At 45.3% G+C, this 19,889-nt stretch overlaps 1 protein-coding gene across 3 annotated transcripts in view; it reads left to right on the top strand.

Moving 5' to 3' along the window:
* LOC116400080 (mitochondrial import inner membrane translocase subunit tim16-like) overlaps positions 1-19,889 on the top strand; it is a 98,099-nt gene that overhangs the window by 22,075 nt on the left and 56,135 nt on the right. For all 3 annotated transcript variants that reach the window (XM_031877729.1, XM_031877727.1, XM_031877726.1), the window contains exons 8-9: positions 4,764-4,847; positions 5,589-5,671. In XM_031877729.1, the coding sequence (XP_031733589.1) occupies positions 4,764-4,847; positions 5,589-5,671 (167 nt within the window). The remainder of the gene's footprint in view (positions 1-4,763; positions 4,848-5,588; positions 5,672-19,889) is intronic.

The raw sequence follows: 19,889 nt of genomic DNA, 5'->3' as shown, positions 1-19,889 counted from the left end.
TTTTTTTACCATTAAAAACTTTTTAACAAGTTACAATATTGTTTTTCTAGTCAGAAGTCTCAGTTTCTTTGTTTTCTCATCTGACATGATGCCGCTCTCATGTCTGTATAATAAATATGAAACTACAGCCAGCAGCCTGTTAGCTTAGCATAAAGACTGGATATGGATGGTAATAGCTAGCTTAGCTCTGTACAACCATAGCGTGCCACTTTTACATTTTTGTTTTTTATACAGATTTAAACGTTTAATGTGTTGATGAGGTTTAGAGTTGCTGGGGGATTTTGTTACCTGTTGGACGGAGCCAGGCTAGCTGTTTCTCCCTGTTTCCAGTCTTTATGCTAAGCTAAGCTGCGACAACTGCTGGTTGTAGCTTCATATATAACAAACCGGTATAAGAATGGTGGCTTACACTTGGCAAGAAAGTGAATAAGCCTGCAGTACTTTCGTCAAAATGTTGAACTAGTCTGTTAAAAAGGAATAGTGCAACAAAATAAACTGTCTAACCTCAGTGTCTGATATTTTGCTAATTTTTCTTTTTTTTTTAAAAAGGACTGTAAAAGTTGCTGTGAAATGACAAATGAGTTTGCAGATTTCAGAGCAGGCGTATATGATTGACAAATATTATCTGACAGGAGGATCTGCCATCATGCTGAACAATGAGACTGGAGGAAGTTGAGAAAACAAGCACTCACTCTTCCAGCACACTAGAGACATTTCTGCACCACTTGCACTCATGGTTAAACACTTACACCCCATTAAGATGATGCACGGAGAGGTGGAGAGATGGACAGAAAGAGAGATTCAGAGATTGTGATGGTTCCCATATGTGCACAGAGACACCTGATATTCGTCCTGGTGGGTGAATCAACATTCTCCGTGAGTGACATAAATGTGAACTCGGTCTGTAAAATAGCTGAGGGAGAAGGAAATGGAGGGATTCTGATTTGTTTTTATTGGGAGGAATATTTAATAGATTTATGAAACCATAATTGTCCAGACTGCTGATTGGCACGTTCATCCGTACTGTAGTGTAAACCCTGCCTGCATTGAGGTTTGATCTAGATTATCACGACAATCAACACTTTCATTTTTCTTTTTTTCTTCCATCTTTATGGTTTAAAGATCCTGGCTCATCACTTTTACTATTCAGCAGTCTGAAAAACATTTGATGCGGACACCTGTGTTGGTAATATTCTTATATATCATGACATTTCCTCTACTGTGCGTGTGAGCCAGCCACTCAAACAGGTGTAACTGATTCTTTACACCTCCTTTTGCGTATTTGGTCAAGTCACTCTCCATTTCTCTTTTCTTTTCCGTCCTTCTGTGCGAATCCCATCTGCTTGGATCCTTTTGGTCAGGCTGCTCAGGAAAACATTTGTCATATTTTTTCGTCTCTTCCTCTCCTTTTCTCCCCGTTTTCCAAGTGTGTCTTGATTGATTTGTAGCATGTCTGATAGGTTTAGCCGTGGGGGCTCTGGGTAAATGGGATTTGCGTTAAATTTATGACTGCAGACGAGAGATATTGTTTGGCAACATTTCTATACACACACACACACACACAAGGTCCAGATGTTGTGTCCTCTGGCTGCCCCGTGGTGTTGGTAGTAATATAGCTTTCTAACGGCTGTGTTACGCTTCCTTAAGCTGGAACACTGTTTATTGGAAAAAGGTGAGCCGAGCGGCCCAGCACGGAACCCTTAATCCGCAATTGCACTTTTATCGCTCAAGCTGCCGAGCCCTGATGACATCTCTGTCAAAAGGCTCAAAAGCTGCACGTGCCTTCATATCCGGGTGACGGATGACATCATGGCGGTGCGATCTATAGAGCATGCGTAGCTGTCCGCAGTGAGGGACGTCAGGCCAGGTTTACTTGCCTTCAGGCCTGAAGCTGGTTGGCTCAGGCGGCGTAGTGGAGGCCTGAGGGATGCTGTAATGCCAAAACTAAGCCCGTCTGCTCCAGAGGCGGTTCATAGAAAGGTGATGTTTTTTTCTTTTCTTTTATTGACTCCCTGAAGGAGTAATTTGTCTTTTTGTCCTCCCCACTTTACAGTCAGGTCTAAAGGCAGGATAACAATGTGTACATGTTGAAGCTTTTAGCTAAGCTAACGCCAGTCAGTCCATCACTTTGGTAAAGGCTGAAACACCCACATATTGGATGGATTGCTATGAAACTTTATACAGACATTTATGGTCCCCAGACGATGAAAGGGTGATCCCCCGACTAACACCAGCAGGTTGATATTTTGGGGTGAAGTGTCTGGATCTATTGCATCTATTACAACTTTTTGAGCCTACGTTGGCACCTCCACTGAGCCGGTGGACTCGCTCTATTGAAACCAATGAAGGCGCTGCGTTTTCTTTAGTATGAAGGTGAGCTTAGTGTTGTTCAAAGGATTCTATTCCTCTTGTTAGATATCAACAAACACAGACTGACACTCTCATCTGGTGCTCGGCAATAGTCATGCATGTGATGATGCAGAATGTATGCTGTTTACTCTTGCATGTAACATGATGAAGACAATTGGAATCTCCTGCTTGGCAGCCAGAAATATGAATCAGACGGCTCCTAAAAGCAGTTCCAGTGTCAAACAAACCCCGAGCAGATTAAAATAGTCGGAGCTCATCTGGTTCCTAGTTTGGTCAGAGTACCAACTCTGCCTTGTCTTGCCCCTGGAAGGAAATCGGCCCGCGGTGCCGGTGATGAACAGCTCAATGGCAATGAATTACCTTCGTGTCTGTTTACACTGTGCCTGCTTTAGCCGTTCTCATTCCCCTGCTCTTTTCTGATCTATCGCTTTTTCCGGAGGTCTTCGTTTACTCTGGACCTCTCTCGTACATCTGGGTTATTTTTCAAATGACTCACTTCAAGGGACCTAACAAGGCATGTATGAGTCCAGTTACCTGCACGGGGCATACCGGCTGACTGCGGGCTGAAAAATAATCTTGAGACACGATTTAAGTGTTTATTCAATCCAGGACTTATTATCAACTCCGTCAGTGCTCTGGTAGTGCACCTTCAGAAACGTGTCAGGTCAGTGGAGTGTTTTCTAATCCCTCCTAGTGTATGAAGCTATTTGGGAACACACCAGGAGCCAGAAAACATCTGTGTTGCATACAGGTGGTGTTCGATGAGATACTGGTACGGACAGAGACGCATCATCCCTGAGAGAGGTGCAGAAGTGCACATCTGAGGATTTCTTTTCTTTTTAAACGTGATTTGATGTCGGCGTGTGCTCTCAACATATGTAACAACACAAGGCCTCTCATAGCTGAGAACAATAAACCACCAGTGTGGCCTATAAGCACACATTCAACTGACAGCGTTGATGATTTATAGCTTGTTCTGCTTCACTGACCGGGACGCTTCTTCTAAAAATCCCGCCCTTATCCTCCATTTTCTTCTGTCCCTGTAACTCAAGCTGCACCCGGAGCAAGCTGACGCATGTGTGTGTGTGTGTGTGTCATTTACTGTCCTCATGTATCAGAGTCAGAAGCTCTCTGAGAGGAAAGAGGATTTGGGAAGAGCAAACAGCGATGAAATCCTTCGTGACAAGAGATTTAACCAGAACCTCCGTTCCTCCCTTTCAGCAGTCGATCCTCAAACCACTTGGCCCACAGAGTGTGGCCAGAGCGACGTCAGCAAATAGTGAAAAGGAAGTGGGAGTTTAGCGAGAATTGATGGAGCCCACATGTTTGTGTCCCTCTGTGTGCTCAAGCTGGATTTAATATTTCTGTTCATCCCCATTTGCCATCTGCAATTTTAACAGTGACACGTGAATGAGGCCACACTCCGTTCAAAGGTTGTGAGTGTTGAGCCTTAGAAAATACGCATCTGTCCTCTGGCCATACGCAGCCATCCAGCCACGCTCCTCAGGGTGAGTGTGGCCATAAAAATGACAACAGTAATTTGGGGAGACACAGTGGGCTAAAGGAGCTAACGGCTCCTGTTCCGTGTAAACCCCATCGCTGACCTCTATGCCTTATGGGAAAGCTCACTGTAACTCTAGAATTAGTACACAGATACCAAGGCGCTCACTCACTGACTGACTGTGAGACTCTACAAGAAGTCAGGATGTAAACAACATGATTTTAGGGCAGTTTAAAGACCGTGTTACTTAGAAACCGCACTTTGAAGTAGTTAATTGACAAAGGCATCTTTATTTGTCCTCACGTTAACAATTACAGTAAATCTATGACTTCACAGCACATTAACTTACTGACATGGACCCTTCCACTTGCTTCTCGCTCCTCTTTTTACATCTTTACAAACATGCACATTCTCTCCTTTCAATGCCTGCAGTTGTTTTTTAGCTGTTACATTTGAAGACCACCTATTAAACCCGTAATGGCAGCGCTGTTTTGGCACATGTTCCCCATGGAAACAGCATAACAAAAGTTCCAGTGGCACGAACACAGACGCAGAGACACAGTTTGGTAATCTAAGATGTACTCGGGGCAGAAGTCATCTTGTCTGCTACATCAACAATAACAAGCGCTCCTTTCATGGGACAAGTCCTGTTCTGTCCAACCACAGGGATCTGTCAGAGGTCTGTCTTCCCTCTTTCTCCGTCTCTTTGTCTTCCCTGCGAATCATTCACTCATCACCGCCATCGTTATCTTGAACTACACTTCAAGGTTATTTTTAAAAGTATAGGTTTCATCATAGAGGCATTGACATCAAGCAGTTAGGATCAAGCAGATGTATTTAATTTGTCTCATGTTGTCGTCTGTTTGAAAATGTTTCATTGTTTGTCCCACAGAGTGCCAAGAGCCTTCAGAACAACAAGGACTCACGCATCCTGTGGGCCAAAGACGACTTTTTACTCACCACCGGCTTTGATATGGTGAGAAACTCTTTCTACATCTTTCATTGACCTGGAGTCCTTAATTTATAATCTGTCGTTATCTAACGAAGCAAGAACATGTGCGTAAGTTCTGGGGTTTGACCACGAGAAGCGACACAGATTAGTTAGGAACTGAAGTTGCTGTTTGTTAAATGTAATTATGGGAAAACTACAATGACAGGGTCGTTCCTTTAATTCCAATAAAATATGAATTAATTAACATTAATACTGAGACAATGTTACAAATGCCCTGATGCCTTCTATCAACAACAACACACACACACAATATTGATTCATGTTTTAGGAGGAATACAGAAGTTTAACAAGGTTTGCTTGTTAAGCTGTTTGTACTCTTTATTTGCTTAAAGCTCACAATATTTTCTCTACCATTTTAAGTGTTAAGTGTCTTTGTTCACTATATAGTGCCACCAAATAAAAAGTAAACAATGGAATGACATATGTTCACTATCATGCACACACACGCGCCAATTGCATGCCATGCAATATATTGCCTTGGCCCTCTGAGACAGATGGACACAGTATAAATTAGTGCAAATTACCATCATGCATTACTGCAAAATCATGATGATTCATAAGAGTAACTTCTTTATAACTCGAGAGTTTAATTTAGTTTGACCTCATCTGTTGACATGAATGTTTGTGTTGACAGTACGTACTGTAACTCCTCATGGTGTGTGTGTGTGTGTGTGTGTGTGTGTGTGTGTGTGTGTGTGTGTGTAGATGCGTAGTCGGGAGGTCAGGCTTTGGGACAGCAGGAAGCTGAGCTCTTCGGTCAGCTCGACGTCACTCGGCATCTCCAGCGGGTGAGTACTGCATCAGTGTGAAACCACTCCCCCCCCCCCCATAACTGACACAGTCACGACACTGACAGTGTTGTACTTGAATGTCTGCGATGTGGATATTGGTGTGTGGCATTTTAATTGCCTCTATTGAACGATGTACAAAGGGGCCTCCGCACATTGTGGTGCTGGAGGGGCGTGCAGACCTCCCAGAGCTCTTAACACCGTTCCCTCACATTCCGGCCATTTCCTGGGTCGGAGACGCACACAGAGACTCCTATCCTCTCTCTGCGCCCCTCTGTCCATAATCACTGCGAAGGGTCAGGCCAGCGGTTTACACACATCATCACTTCTCCCTTCAGCTCACCGCTTGTCATTTCTGTCCGTGACCTTCTCCAAAAGCTCTCCGTTTATTTTGTCCAAACACGGGCTGCGGAGGACCGGAGGAGAGCGGGAGCGTGGCCGGGCTCCAGAGATGAGAGGAATGGAAAGATGGAGTGAGGAGGGAAGGGAAGAGAGACAGGGTGGGAGTGAGGGTTCCTCTGTTAGATCCAAATCATGCATTTTAGTGCTATTATAGACCGTTTGGTGGGCCAAGTCATTCCAGACCGTACTCTGCCAGGCGATTCAGCACGCTGTGGTGGATCAAATGCATTTATTATAATGATTATTACCGTAAAAAGGCAGAAAGGTAGCTGCTCACAGCTCTCTTTGGTAAAGCTGTGACAGCACAGATTCCACATCTGTTCTTTGGCACAGATATACGAGAGTCAGTATGTGCCCAAGTTTGGTTGCAGCAAGGACCAGAAAGTATGGAGATAATACAGTATATTTGATGTAAATGTATGTAAAAAGGAGTATACGGTTTGTTTTTTTTAGCCCAAGACTATAGCAGGGAAGCAGCCTCTTAGGAATGTGATTGTTTTTACCTTCCCTTTGGTATCTCTCTGTGTGTGTGTGTGTGTGTGTGTGTGTGTGTGTGTGTGTGTGTGTGTGTGTGTGTGTGTGTGTGTGTGTGTGTGTGTGTGTGTGTGTGTGTGTGTGTGTGTGATGGACGCATAGGAGTTGACACAGCGGGGTCCTAAATAATACCCTCCACTCTCCCTCCTCCCTCTGCTCGCCACTCATCTCCATTTCCTCCACTTCCTCCTTCATTTGAGTGAGACAGATAGTGGCCTGTCTGAGTGCATCTTTGGAATTCATCGCATTGTTTGGTGCCAGCATACTTGTCATGGAAATGGTGGATATCCGATGCCGCTGTTGGTACATTTTCTTTCTTCCTATTACCAAAGCAAACATGCTTATTGTGATGCATATCTTCAAACCAGTAACAAGTCTGGGAAACATACCCACAAAACAGCACCTCAGGAAGTGGGTGTCTGAGAAAACCACAGACGATGGTGTTAATTAGTTAATTTTATTGCAAGGTTTTGTTTCCCTGGTGTCTGGTAGACAGAGGAATGTTGAAGTTTATTTAGTCTCCGTTCTGTGGTTGTGATGATGGCGCGACTTGAAGAGAATGTACCAGCAAAGTGAGCATTTCTGCTCCTCTGATGACGAGCTGTTCAGTGTTCCTGATGCCTTCTTTCTCTTTAGTGTCTGTCCACACTTTCTTGCTGGAATCCACATTAGATTCATTAGATACATTAGCTTTGAGTTTAAGAAAAAGCCATGTTGGTTTCCTGTAATCCAACGCTAGTTATTCAATGTACTGTGATTATTTTTCATTGGACATAATTGCTGGGGTGTGTGCCTAACCCATCTGCAGTGTGTCCTGTATTAAATCACTTCAATCATATGCCGGTATGGTGTGTTAGGGAGCGATCGCTCCCAAGGCCAGATGCCTGTAGACTAGCACTGATATAAAACAGGTAGGCAATTAAACGGCAGATGAGACCTTGCCCTTTACTGCCATTCTGGCTTTTCCCCTTCTTTCTCATTCAAGCTTCTTTGCTCCAATATTTCGTTCACCCTTCTCCCTCGCAGCTCTTCTCCCCTGCCCCCACCCTCTGTTTAAATCAAGCTGCAGCGGTCCCGTCTGGGCTTTTGACCAAAGCTGCCGAGGTTTCATTCTTGTCTGCTAATCTCCACAGTGGGAAACATCCAGAACACGGTCAAGAAATAAACAAAGGCTTCAGGAGTTAAATTGGAGGGGGGGGAATGTAATCACTACTACTTATTTAGTCCTATCCATCGAAGAGCCGGCCAAACACTTTGTGAAGCTACATAGCTGCTAGACGTAGTGTGCAATCAGCAAAACGCTGATAACAGAAATAGCTGGCCAGGTAACGGTCAAGGTCAAAATATTTGTTGTTGCTGGCTGGTAACTCAGTCTTACTGTATCGTTTTTTGATCAAAGCTTTATAATGCCTCCTTCCACTCATTCTGGCCACTATTCATCCACTATCTCACTCTGCAGAGAACATTCATTCAGCTTTCTGCATCGGGCTGCCCTCGAGTTCCCTTTGGCCTTCAGGGTTTTAATAGTCTGTTATCACGGTGGGTTTTCTTTGGATACTTTTCTTCTAGTTCAGCATTACCTCAGTGCGTGTGTGTCTTATGTGTAACAAAGCAGCTATTACATAGACATTACGCAATAATCAAAAGGAGACCTTGTCTCCATTTTTTTCTTTGCACTTGATAGATTGAACCGTGCCCGCTGAGGAAGCTCAAAGTCAAACATCCCAAACGGGGCATTTCCTCCCTGTCATTTTAGGCCTGAGGTGCACATAAAGATGGATCTGTTCTTTTTCTCTTTTCTTGCCTGTTTTTAATTAAAAGAGCCGTGGAAAAAACGGTGTGTAATCGGAGCAGCGGGCTGGCTTGTATCAGGTTAGCTGTGCTCGTCCACAGCATTCAGTAGGACTGTTTTCGTTGGAGTGTCACAACATGAGGAGCCCCGGGAGCTTGAGCCAGTAATATGGGGTTGTGGGTGGAATATAATTTGGATGGAGAATAATGGATGGGGGGGAATGTTTATTTTTTGGTTTTGGCTGAAATGAAGACTGAAAAATTGAGGGATGTAGGTTGATGGGCCTGAGAGGGGTGTTTTTAACTGTGCCGAGCTAGCTATTAGTGCTTGCCTGTTTTTCCATACAGATCTGGACATTGGAGAACAATGTGTATTTCTGTGTACCGCTCTCCCCCTCATCCTCTTCCCTTTTTGTAAACCCGAATTATAATAATGAGTTTAATTGGGCCTCTAAGCCAGCTGCAATCAGTGAACTTTACAACTTGGCACGATTGCAACCAGCTTTGCCGTGTAAACGCTCGAGACATCAGGACAATTATCGACACTCCTCCGCTTTAGCAGCTACACACACAGATTCACCGCACTCAGCATTAACGCAGTGAACTCTGGATGATGTGTGCCTGTAAAATAGCTTGTGATGGTGTCGTAAAGCGCTCTCCGAGGGTCAGAATTCAGCATGACGAAACTTGAATCTCAGAGAAAGTTCTGGCCTTAACCCTTGTAATTGTCCTCAGTCACTGCCAATGCTCTGCTCCATGAGCACATACAAGTGAACATGTCATATACCGCCGGGACCCCGATGCCCACCGGTATCCCCGCTGCCGATTGGAGAGGACGTGAGCCTGTCCCTGGAGAGACAATTTTCCCAAACCCAGTCCCGGGTTACACAAAGAACTCGCCCTCTGAGGCGAGGACCGCTGATAGGCTGTGCCGTTGGCCGAGAAAGAGAGACGTTTTGCGGTAGCTGCATGGGAGCGCCCCAGGTGTGATGCACGTACTCACACCCTCTATTGACTCTCCACAATCTATTCCGGTGTGTTTTCCTAGCCGGGTCGTGCCTGGGAGCGGGGCCCAGTCATTGGGTGTAATTGAGCCAAACTCCCTTTAATCAGACGGATTGAGAAGAAGCCTTGTGCCCCCAGAAGGGAATCTGCCTTTTTACGGAACAGCCCCCCCCCTTCTTCTCTCCCATCCTGGCCCTGGCGCTCTAAAATCAGTCCCAGATGAAGGCTTTCCTGTGGGGATTAGGTGCACAACCAGAACCAAAAGAAAGAAAATGCCACAGAATGTTTCAACAATCGTTTGACCTTGCCCCTTTCTCAAAGTTCACTCCATACGAGGGAACAGGTAGGAGCTTTGTTGTTTGGGGTACAGCTCGGGAAGTCATGTTTAAGGTGGAGGTAAAGGCAAACCTCAGGGTCAAGTCGATAGTTGAGCTGCTGCACCCCCCCCTCCAGGATGGCCTTGGTTGGGGGGGGGGGGGGGGGGGGTAGAGATGTGACCGCACACGCTCTGTCAAAGAAGCTAAACTCTGTGTTCTGACAGTTGAAACATGGTGCCTGGAATCTGTTAGTCATTTGGGGTTTCAGCTTGTGATTCAGTCGAGGGGGAGTTTGACCAGGAAAATAGGACGAAAAAGGAGGAGGAGGGAGCTCTGAAATCCCCTCTTTATTTTTTCTATGTATATATTTTTCGATATCGTGCCTCTGTGAGCTTTAACAGCCTTTTCATTGAAGCCCACGTGGCAACAGCCTTTTACTTCATAACACCTCATTGAAGAAGTCATCTGTTCCCCTTTCATGCCCTGTGATCAACCAACAGAGCGAATGGCCTTTTTATTCCTATTCCCTTCTATCCTGTCAAAAATACAGCCGTTATCCTTCAGTGAATCCTATTAAAAAAAATAAATAAAAAATCCATATCTGTGGGTCATATTTGACCTGTTTGTTCCCATTTGTCCCTCACTCCTCTGTTCCTCGCTGTTCTTTCTCTCTGTCCTGCACAGAGGAAACTGAATGAGGTAGCTGAGTTTTTGAAGGTGCCGGTGTCTGGGATTCTAATTAAGTTTTTTTTGTTTTTTTTGTTTTTTTTAGAGCAAAGCCTAATGGAGCCTCTCCGCTCTGGTAAAAACACATGGAAGTATGTGGAGCCTTTGGCAGGGGATATTTAATATAATTCACAGAGGGTTTTCATTTCATCCCGCAGGTATGTGCTCAGCACTCCAGGGATCAGAAGGACCCTTTTGTGTGAACTCGCCACGGAAGGAAAAATAGAAAACCCCCCTTCCCCACCTTCAGCTACCTCCTTCCTCACTACCTCCCCCACCTTCTTTTCTTCCATTCACCATTATTTTCTTTTATGGTTTGGATTAGAATTGCATGCAGACTAAACTGGAGATGATTTGTCAAGGGAAGCTGCTCTGCATTATGTGGCAGTCGGGCACGTCTTAATGCTGTTAAGGTAATTGCAAAAATGACTGTCTCAGTGTTTGAGACAGTGTCAGACTTCACTTTCCATCTTTCACAAAACGGCAGCGGAGGTGCACTTGCAGCTGCAGATATAGCATATTTTCCAACATCTGGAAAAATGCCCCTTTTTTTCCCTTTTTATAAAAAAAATGCACTAGCAATAACGTTTGGGATCTTTGCCCTACCAAAAGCCTAATTTAGTCCACTTCAGCACCGTTCTCCCTGTCTTACGGGGTAGAGATCCAGGAACGGAGCATCTGATAGAGATGTGAAGAAGGCAGGGTTTGGATAGTAGATGCAGCACAGCCCATTATTATTCACAACAGACGGATGCAATGCTAGGAAATGAATAAACACACTGCTATTAAGTATCGATGTGATGGGATGCTATTTCTGGAGGGGCTGCGGCAGGTTCAATGAGATCATCCAAACTAGGAGGAGCTTATGTTTCTTCTGTGCCCCATTTGTTATATCATTTCCTTCACTATTTCTATATATCTGTTTACCAAGCCTTCCTTTCCTTTACTCGTTTAATTGATCTACTATTGTCTTACTCTCTTTCTGTTTATGTGTTTTTATACACCCCCCCCCCCCCCTTCTTACCCCTGGACTCCTTTTCAACACATGCATGTGTTTTGCAAGACTCATGATTGTCCCTTTCACGAGAATCAGGAACCGTGGCGCGGCAGGGCTCCCGTTTTTAGTTCATGCCTCGCTTCTGGACGCCAGTCACCTCCTGGACGGCTGCCACCTCGCTCTGCTGTGGTAGAAAGAGCAATTTGAGCGAGGAGGAGAAGTGTGTTTCCCATTAGTAGAGGGTTTCCTCTGCCCTGCAGCCTGGCCTCGGCTGCTGCCTCTGGGACTACTGCAGATTGGCAGCATGTCACCGCACACCTCATAGCCTTACAAAGAACAATAAAGGTACAAAGGGAGTGATGGAGAGACTGCTTTATTGATGCATGCAGACAAGCAGGAGTTGATTCATATGTACAGATGCAGAGAGACCCTCTAAAAATACACAGTCTAAGATGAAACCGAGTCTCCATTTGATCAAAAGTGGCTGAAGCCTCTAATGCGATCCATAAGTATGAGACACTTTGTGTTCTGTAGGCTCTGTTGAATAAAGGCTGACTTTCAGCGACAATTTGAAGGCGTTTATATCCAAATCAGATGAGCTGTGAGGATACTGTGTCCCAAACATAATTGGAACTTTTTTTTTTTGTGTTGGCTTTAGAATCATTGTTCTACTGCACGATGATGTATCGTCCAATGAGTTGTGCTGCATTTGCTAGCATCTGAGCAGGCTAGACGTTTCTGCGTTCATCTGCTGTCAGAGGGCACCACGGTAAAAGGACTCCTGCCCCATGTTTGACAGATGAGGCAGTATTTATTGGATCTTGAGACCTAACTTGGTATTTGCATATTAGTGAAAACCCCTCTAAGATTATCCTCTCCTGGGAGGAGTGTTTGAAATATCTCCACCTGCTGTACATCAAACAAAGTTTTGATTGTAAAGGGTCTTTTCACCGTTCCAATTATTCTTCTGTTGTGCATGAATCAATGATGAAGTAAAATGCACCTGCTCCAGAAACATTTGAGCAGCCAATTATCCCATTATGTTTGGTTTCTTGAACACCAGAGTCATTGTTTCATTTCATATTCAGCCAAAAACAAAACAATTGTTCCTGCCAATGGTGATGCCAAAGCTAATCTCATATTATCTCAGCCAATGGCTTTTCACATCTGTGAATGATCTGTGTTGAAACGCTCATCCACATCTGGCTCAATAGCAAGTCCTCCTTTGAGCGAGCAGACTTTTCCTGTCGTTTTTATAGGGAGAGCAGGCGGCTAGGTGGATTGTCTGCTCATTGTATTCTCCTTTATGATCGTGTTTCCATGTGATCCTGCGCCCGTTAGGCCAGAACGGCTGTCTGAAAAGGAAAAAGACAGAAGGGGAAAGTCTCCGCGATTGGCCGGTGGCAGGTGGGGCCATATGTGCTCCTTGCTGATGTCACTTCCCATGTGGCCCTATTTGTCTGCCCACGCTGTGGAAACATCTGTGTCATTGAGGCAGGAGTAATACGCCACGCTTAGTTTAATGGGAAAAGTGCTGAAGCAGGCGGCTGCTCACCGTTGCGTAACAGGTCAAATGACTGGATGCTTTAATGCCTCACCGTGTTTCAATTGTGTTGATGCACCAGAGGTTGAGACACACAGGTGGGTTTGTTGTCTTATAAGTACTAGATGTGATTATGTTCGTGTGTGTAATGGTGCGTGGACAACCGAGAAGAAAATAGCCGAGAAAGGACTGGACGCTGTCAGATTTCTGTTGTCTCGATGGAAATGTTATGACAACAAAAGCTGCTCTGCACCTGCACGGCCTCCCGGTTTCTCTGCCAAAGGTTGTGTGTGCGTCCGTGCAAGTGGCCTTAGCAGATTTTAAAAAAATGTCATCAAAATGTAATTGGTGGGAGAGCTGAGAAGGTGATGGTGGCCAGGAAAAATAATTCTCCATTGTGCAGAGCAAGTTGGAGTGGGTGAGGAGAAGAAAAGATGGAGGACCCTCGGGGGGGGGGGGAGAAACAGCAGTTGGTGTATAGTCTGTGTGCTCTTAAGGAAACCTCCGTGGACCTTTTCTGCTCTAACGTCAACTGAAGGTTATTTCAGCAAGGTCAATTAGTCAGTCTGAAGGCTTTGTGCGAGGCTGCGGTGGCGGGGGACAAGTGGGAGGTAGAGTCTTGTAAGAGTTGGGAGTGTAAGCCCTCTATTGTGCCTTTGTCGTCTTTTGTCCAATATATTCTTTTTTCCCTCCTGCCACAAAAGATGAGGGAAGCAGACTTCACCAGGATTGTTGATTTAGAGAAACTGTTTTAAGTTTAAGGCATCCTAATTACACTACGAGACTCATTTAGCATGTTAATCTGCCATTTCAATTCAGTAGCTGCCAAACAGAACTACATGGATGATGATGAAGAGGTGGCCTGCTGTGGTGTGCCGTCTCCAATTTAAAGTCAGTGGATTTTCTCACCCAGGGATCCCATTGCAAAAGTCAACTGAAAGTGGTTCCTGTCCTGGTCTATTATCTATTGAAATGTGTGTTGGGGGGGGGAGACACAGGGAGAGCTTTGCCAATTCCATTAAGTCCAACATAGGGGCACTCTTCCAATGCACTTTGTATGTGTGTGTTGAGGAGTGCACAGGTGTTTCTCACACAGCTGCCCAATTGTGAGCTGGAGGGGCTGCATTCCTACTGGCAAGCTGGTCCGACGCACGCACGCACACACGCACACACGCACGCACGTATTCTCATTGTACATGCCATGCTGTCATATGCACGTACATGCCTGGACGGGTCTTCTTTACCCTTTTCAGCGCACGTAGACCATCGCCAAACAGTATTCATCATCACTCGGCAGGATTTGACAGGTGGAGTGACGTAAGCCAAATCATCCGTATCTGTATTTAGCCGTGCGTTCAGGCGCAGCATCGGTGATACTTTAACAAGATAGAAACACTTTAAAACAAACGGTGTGAATTCCACATCTTCTTTTCTTTGTTTTCATTTTTGATTAATTTGCTCGTCAGTTCAGTTTAAATGAGTCACTACATTCTGAGTGTAGTCACAATGTCTTCTGTTGAAAGATATGTCTCTCTATCAGCTTTATTCCTTTAGGGAGTGTTTTGCCACTGAAACCCAGACATTGTAAAGCAGATGTGCCTGCTCAGTTTGGTACCTCCATGTTTGCTGTATCCTGCTGTTTTCCCTTTCCAGTTGGTTTCTTTATAAGCCAGCTGTGTGGATTATGTCTTGGAGTGAGAGTGAAAGAGCAACTCTTTCACAAAGCACCTTGGACAAACATGTTTGACCAAAAGACCAGCCCGGAGACAGAGGGAGGCCCTGTCGCTGGAAAATATTTAAGGGACCACTTGTTCCTCAGAGGCCGGAGGGACAAAGCTTTGGGATCTACCGGGTCTTTCACTCTGACCTGCCTGGGTGGCGTTCTAGAGGAGCAGAGCTTTCATTAGCACTCGACTGGAAAAAAAACAACAACACAGGCTTGATAGACCGATGGCGAGAGAAATTCATACACACGTGCACTGGTGGGGTGGCCTGTGTTATTCTTAACTGTTCTCCACACATCCTGGCCATAATGACGCGTCCACGGCTGAGTCCCCACAGCTTCACAGAAGCAGTGGGGACTCACAGCTGTGAGCTGGCAGACTCCACGCTCAGCTACGAGCTAGCTACTGTGCCAGCTAACGCACGCCTATAAACACATGTTCAGTCATTTGTGTCTTCCGAACTTCAACGCTAGCCTTTTGTCAACATATGTCTTTACGCTTTGAACTGACGTCTGACCTCGTCCGACCTACTGGCCTGCTGCTCTGTTCCTTCTTGATCAGAGGAAGAGGTCATGTCACGATGTTTTCTTGAGTGGTATCTGTCTTTGTCAGATATTATAGCAGCCATAACAGTGTGGCAAATGCTGCCTGATGTGACGTTTTGTGCGAGTGGTTTCGGAGCCATTTTTGCCGTAGCAAAGAACACTGACGATCTGGCTTTTTATTCTTTTACTCTTTGCTCACACACCCTGTTCACAATGCCTTTATGTCTAAAGTCCTTCCTTTCTCCGGCCTGTATGCCATACTATGCCCATTCCACTATTGCTGTTATTCTATTTCTTTTTTCCTCCCCTTGCTCTCTCTCTGTGTTTTGACCGTAATTAAGATGGGGGATGCAAGACGTTGAAACTGGAGTGGAACACCACTTCCTGCCAACCGCGCGCTGCAAAAACCAAGATTGCTAAAAGACACACAGTCTTTGAATAACGAACACACGCAAGCATCTCCTAACCTAAAATCCACAGTGATTGGAGTAGGTCCCATAAAAATAGATGGAAAGGATGCTTGTAGAGACAGAAAGGGAGACGGAACTAAAGAAAGACGGACAGAAAAGGAAAGGGGGAAGAAATAATGTGTTGGCTTCTGGGATGGAGTTGGCACCGCATGCTCTGCTCATGACCTTTAGTGGGTTTGTGTAAATTGTATCCTTTTTCAAAGGGAAAATATGTTGCGGTTGAACTGGAGAGACCCCCCCCCTCCCCCGTTCTCTTCATCTATCTGCTGTCATGCACTCTTTTTCAGGAGTGCTCCATCCATCTTCCAGACCCTCCTTCAGTGTCTTCATGTCTTCACCGTTATCTTGCATTCGATACTCAATCCTTTATGAAGTTGTTTCCCCCTTTGGTCACACCATAATAACTCCCATCCTATTTCGTCCATTCATCACTTCTCCATCCTCCATCTCAACCCTCTACTTTTATGTCTTCATATCAGCCCCCCCCCCCCCCCCCCCCCCCCCACTCCTCTCCTTCGGCTCCCTCCCTCCCCACAGTTATGCTATTTTGTGCTGTGCCTGGAGGATACATTTAGCTTGTGGTCACTTGGTAAGTGATGGCTACATTAGTGTGTGTGTGTGGTGGGGGGGTCTGGTGAATCGCTACCTTCTCTTAGCCACAGTGGGCTCCATGCGGGCTGATGCAGACTTTCCACAGGGATGAACCCATCGACTCGAGGTGCCCACTGGAGTGACCGGCGTCCGTGCCCACAGCCTGGGCTGGCAGGCACCCACACAGGCACGTGGCGTCAGCCTGCCCAGCGGGTGTCCCATGTTTATGTTTGCCTTGTGTGGTGGCTAGATTTTCTGTTGTTGTGACCATCGCACCACCCAGCCCAGCACCTCTCTCTCTCTCTCTCTCTCTCTCTCTCTCTCTCTCTCTCTCCCCCAAAAATGCCCTCTCTGACCCTGGCCAGGCTTCGGGGAGCTGTGGGCTGTAAGTGGCCAGTCCCTCACTGCAAGTAGTGGACCAGGTCGAGGTCTGCTGTGGCTGCGGGTCCACATACTGAGGCAGTGAAGAGCTTAGGCCATACTTAGAGGGCCATACTGGTGGTTTAGCGTGTTTTAGCTCATGAAATACAAATTGAGTATACTTTAAATTACTGCCTATCATTTTCCAAAAACATACCATTGACTTGATCAGTCCAGCATGAAACTCAGCTTGCGTCAGAAAGTTAAACCTTTGCAGTGACCATTTTTAATGTAAAAGATGTGTTATTGTTGCTCGGCACTGCGGCTGCAAACTGTTGCACTTCTAACAAATATTTCTGAGCTTTGACAGGCGTTTATCAAAAAGCATTAGATCCACGAGCTGATTTCTGGGGAAGACTCACAAAAAGCAAATGTACATCATTTATTTAGGACAAAATTAAATAACACACAACTACAAGAGTTACACATTACTTATTTCCTTGTGGTCCATTGTCCATGTTGTGAAAATAATTACATTTGACACAAAATATATATATATTTGCTTCTTGCTAATTCTTTTCTAGGTTCTTGTTTTGACACATTTTTCTGTCTTCTGTAATCTCCATCATCAACAGGATCTACCTTGCTATTAAATACGGTTATTTCAAGCGCGTTTGAGTTTGCACAAGCTGACCTGTCAAATTTTGACACTGTAGACTTAAGATCTATAAAAAGTCTGTGTGTCTTTGTCACCGTTTAGCCCTGACAGCTCAGGATATGTAAACCAGCTTCCTAATTACCAGACAACCCGTCTGTAAAAATCAACGTTATCCTGGTCTGCTACTCATTCACCAGCTCACTCCTAATCAGCACCCAGACACTTGTGCCTGTCCAGACCCTCCCTACGGACAGGATTAGCAGATCAACATTTTGAGCGTAATGACTCACTCCCTCCCTCTCAGTGTTATTAGCGGTTAGAAAACAAACAGGTGTTTGTTGGCCGGCGGAAGTTGACGGGCCCATTCCTGTCGAGTTGGAGTTCACATGCAGGGGTCAGAGGTCAGGTGGCCCCCAGCCCTGTGGCAGCAGCATGTTTGAGCCGGCTATTATTATGATCCGCCGGTGAAGACTTGTGTTTGGGCTGGATGTGGATATGTGTTTGGGGGGGAAATGGAATTAGTGAGACTGATGTGGATTACAGATGTCAACCGTTGTGCCAGAACACATTAGGACAGCACACTCTGTGCACACACACGTAGTTTAAAGCGATCGTTTAACGCGTCTTTTAACTGGTTACTAGATTGCGTCATTCGTTTCAAAGCTTTTTGTGGTGTTATTCCATGTTTTGCACATGAAAACAATGCATACAAAACTTACTTGTATCATCTAATCCACTCAGACGTGTGGGGCGGGGATCCCCCATCCTGTGAGAGATACAAGTATGTAAATCATGCTGCCTACCAGCATAAGCACCTACTGTGATGAAAAGGATTACAGGCACTTAATCCGTGCCTGTCGCCACCCTCTATATACACACACACACACACACACACACACACACAGCACTCAAATGGTGAAGAAATTATTTAAATCCAATTTGAATAATATGCAGTATTCCTCCTCTAAGTGCCAGCCTTTAAACTACTTAAATTCTCTACTGGTGGCGTTTGTTTATTTCCATAGTGTGAGATATAGCTATTTGTATTGGTGTTGGTGGAGCTATTAATTTAAGTAGAATGTTGTTTTTTTTTCCTCTCTCTTCACTTGCCCGTACCCGTCCAATGCCCACCCACGTTATGGCACAGCTCAGCTCAGTTTGAGACTACACAGGAGCTCAAGCCACAAAACAACGTGGAATCTGCAGATGTGTATACACAGTGCAGCCATGATGCAAGTAGAGTTTGAAAGTTAGCGCAGGATGTGTACACAGCAGTGTTTGATGAATGTCTGCTGGTGTCTTGAGTATCGGAGGCTTTCTCCCCCGTCACTGTGCTGCTCTTAAGTTGTGGACGTTACGCTTCTGCTGTTTTGTTAGTGCTTCAGGTTCTTGGCTCTTAAAAAGTTGCTGTCTGGGAAAAAGGAAAAATGGAGAAATTAAGAGACTGGAGGGAGAGAGGGAGAGGAAATGGTAAAATGATTGTTTCCAAGTCAAACAAGCCACTGTGTCCAGATCATTTGCCTCCTGTTGAAAGAAGAAGCGTATAAGCGCATGAGAGATTGTTTTGTCTTATTTCAGTTGTTGAGATGGGAGATTTGGGTCGGAATTTTTTTTCAGGCAACCCAGAAATGATGACAGCTCAGTTACTGTCCCGTGTTCCTCTTCCGTTTGTCTGGAGATGGTTTTGGTTGGAAGTGTTGAGGTTTTGGGCCCCCGACAAACAAGAACGCATTGTCTGAAGGAGGCCTGCCCGGCGCTAGTGCACGGCAACTGTAACTGTTGGTGACAATCACCGGAATTCACCACTGAGTTTGGGCCCCTTTGCATTGCCTTTGGTGTTTCTAACTACCGGCTCCATGAACAGCTGCTCGTACCCTCATCACTTCTAATCACAGCTGTTTTCTTACAAAGGCCGCGAGAGGCCAGCGACCTTCCTCAGGGCTATCGTGACATCCTGACCTCACTTATCCCAGAGAGTCTTGTTGACCTCAAAGGAATTTAATTTAGAAGTTTAATTGTGCATTTGCATCCAGATGTTTACAGCGAGTTTTGATTCAGTAAAAACGACAAGCCAAGAAACTCTGCCCTCCAGCCAGTAAAGTTGGAGAGTGCTGTAAGCTATTCTTACTTGTGCTTACTCTAGTACTGGATTTGATTAGTTTGAAAAACGATACGCTTGAGCTGCGAGCTTCATCTTAGGGAGCTTATTTGGATTTGACCGACTCTTCTAGCGTTTTTGAAAATGGAGCAGTTCTTAACCACTATATGCTCGTACTTGACCTCCTCCTGCACCCCTTTAACCCTCAACGACCGCCTCTCTGTCCACCGCCTCCCCTCCTCTCCGTTAATACCATTACTCATTTGCTCATATTTTTCTGAATAAATCAAGTTCCTCCACCCGCCGTCCCTCCGTTCCTTTGAAATGAGTTGAACACTTGAGTTGCTTTCCATCGGTGACGGGCTGTTCTGTTTAGGTCCTCTTCAAATCCACTACTGTCTGTTGGGGGGACACACACACACACACACACACACACACACACACACACACACACACA

This window comes from Anarrhichthys ocellatus, unplaced genomic scaffold (genome assembly GCF_004355925.1).
Source record: "Anarrhichthys ocellatus isolate YVR2014 unplaced genomic scaffold, GSC_Weel_1.0 scaffold146, whole genome shotgun sequence".
Taxonomy (NCBI): Eukaryota; Metazoa; Chordata; class Actinopteri; order Perciformes; family Anarhichadidae; genus Anarrhichthys; species Anarrhichthys ocellatus.
Note: the sequence above shows the minus strand (reverse complement) of the source record. Positions and strands in the feature narration are given on the sequence as shown.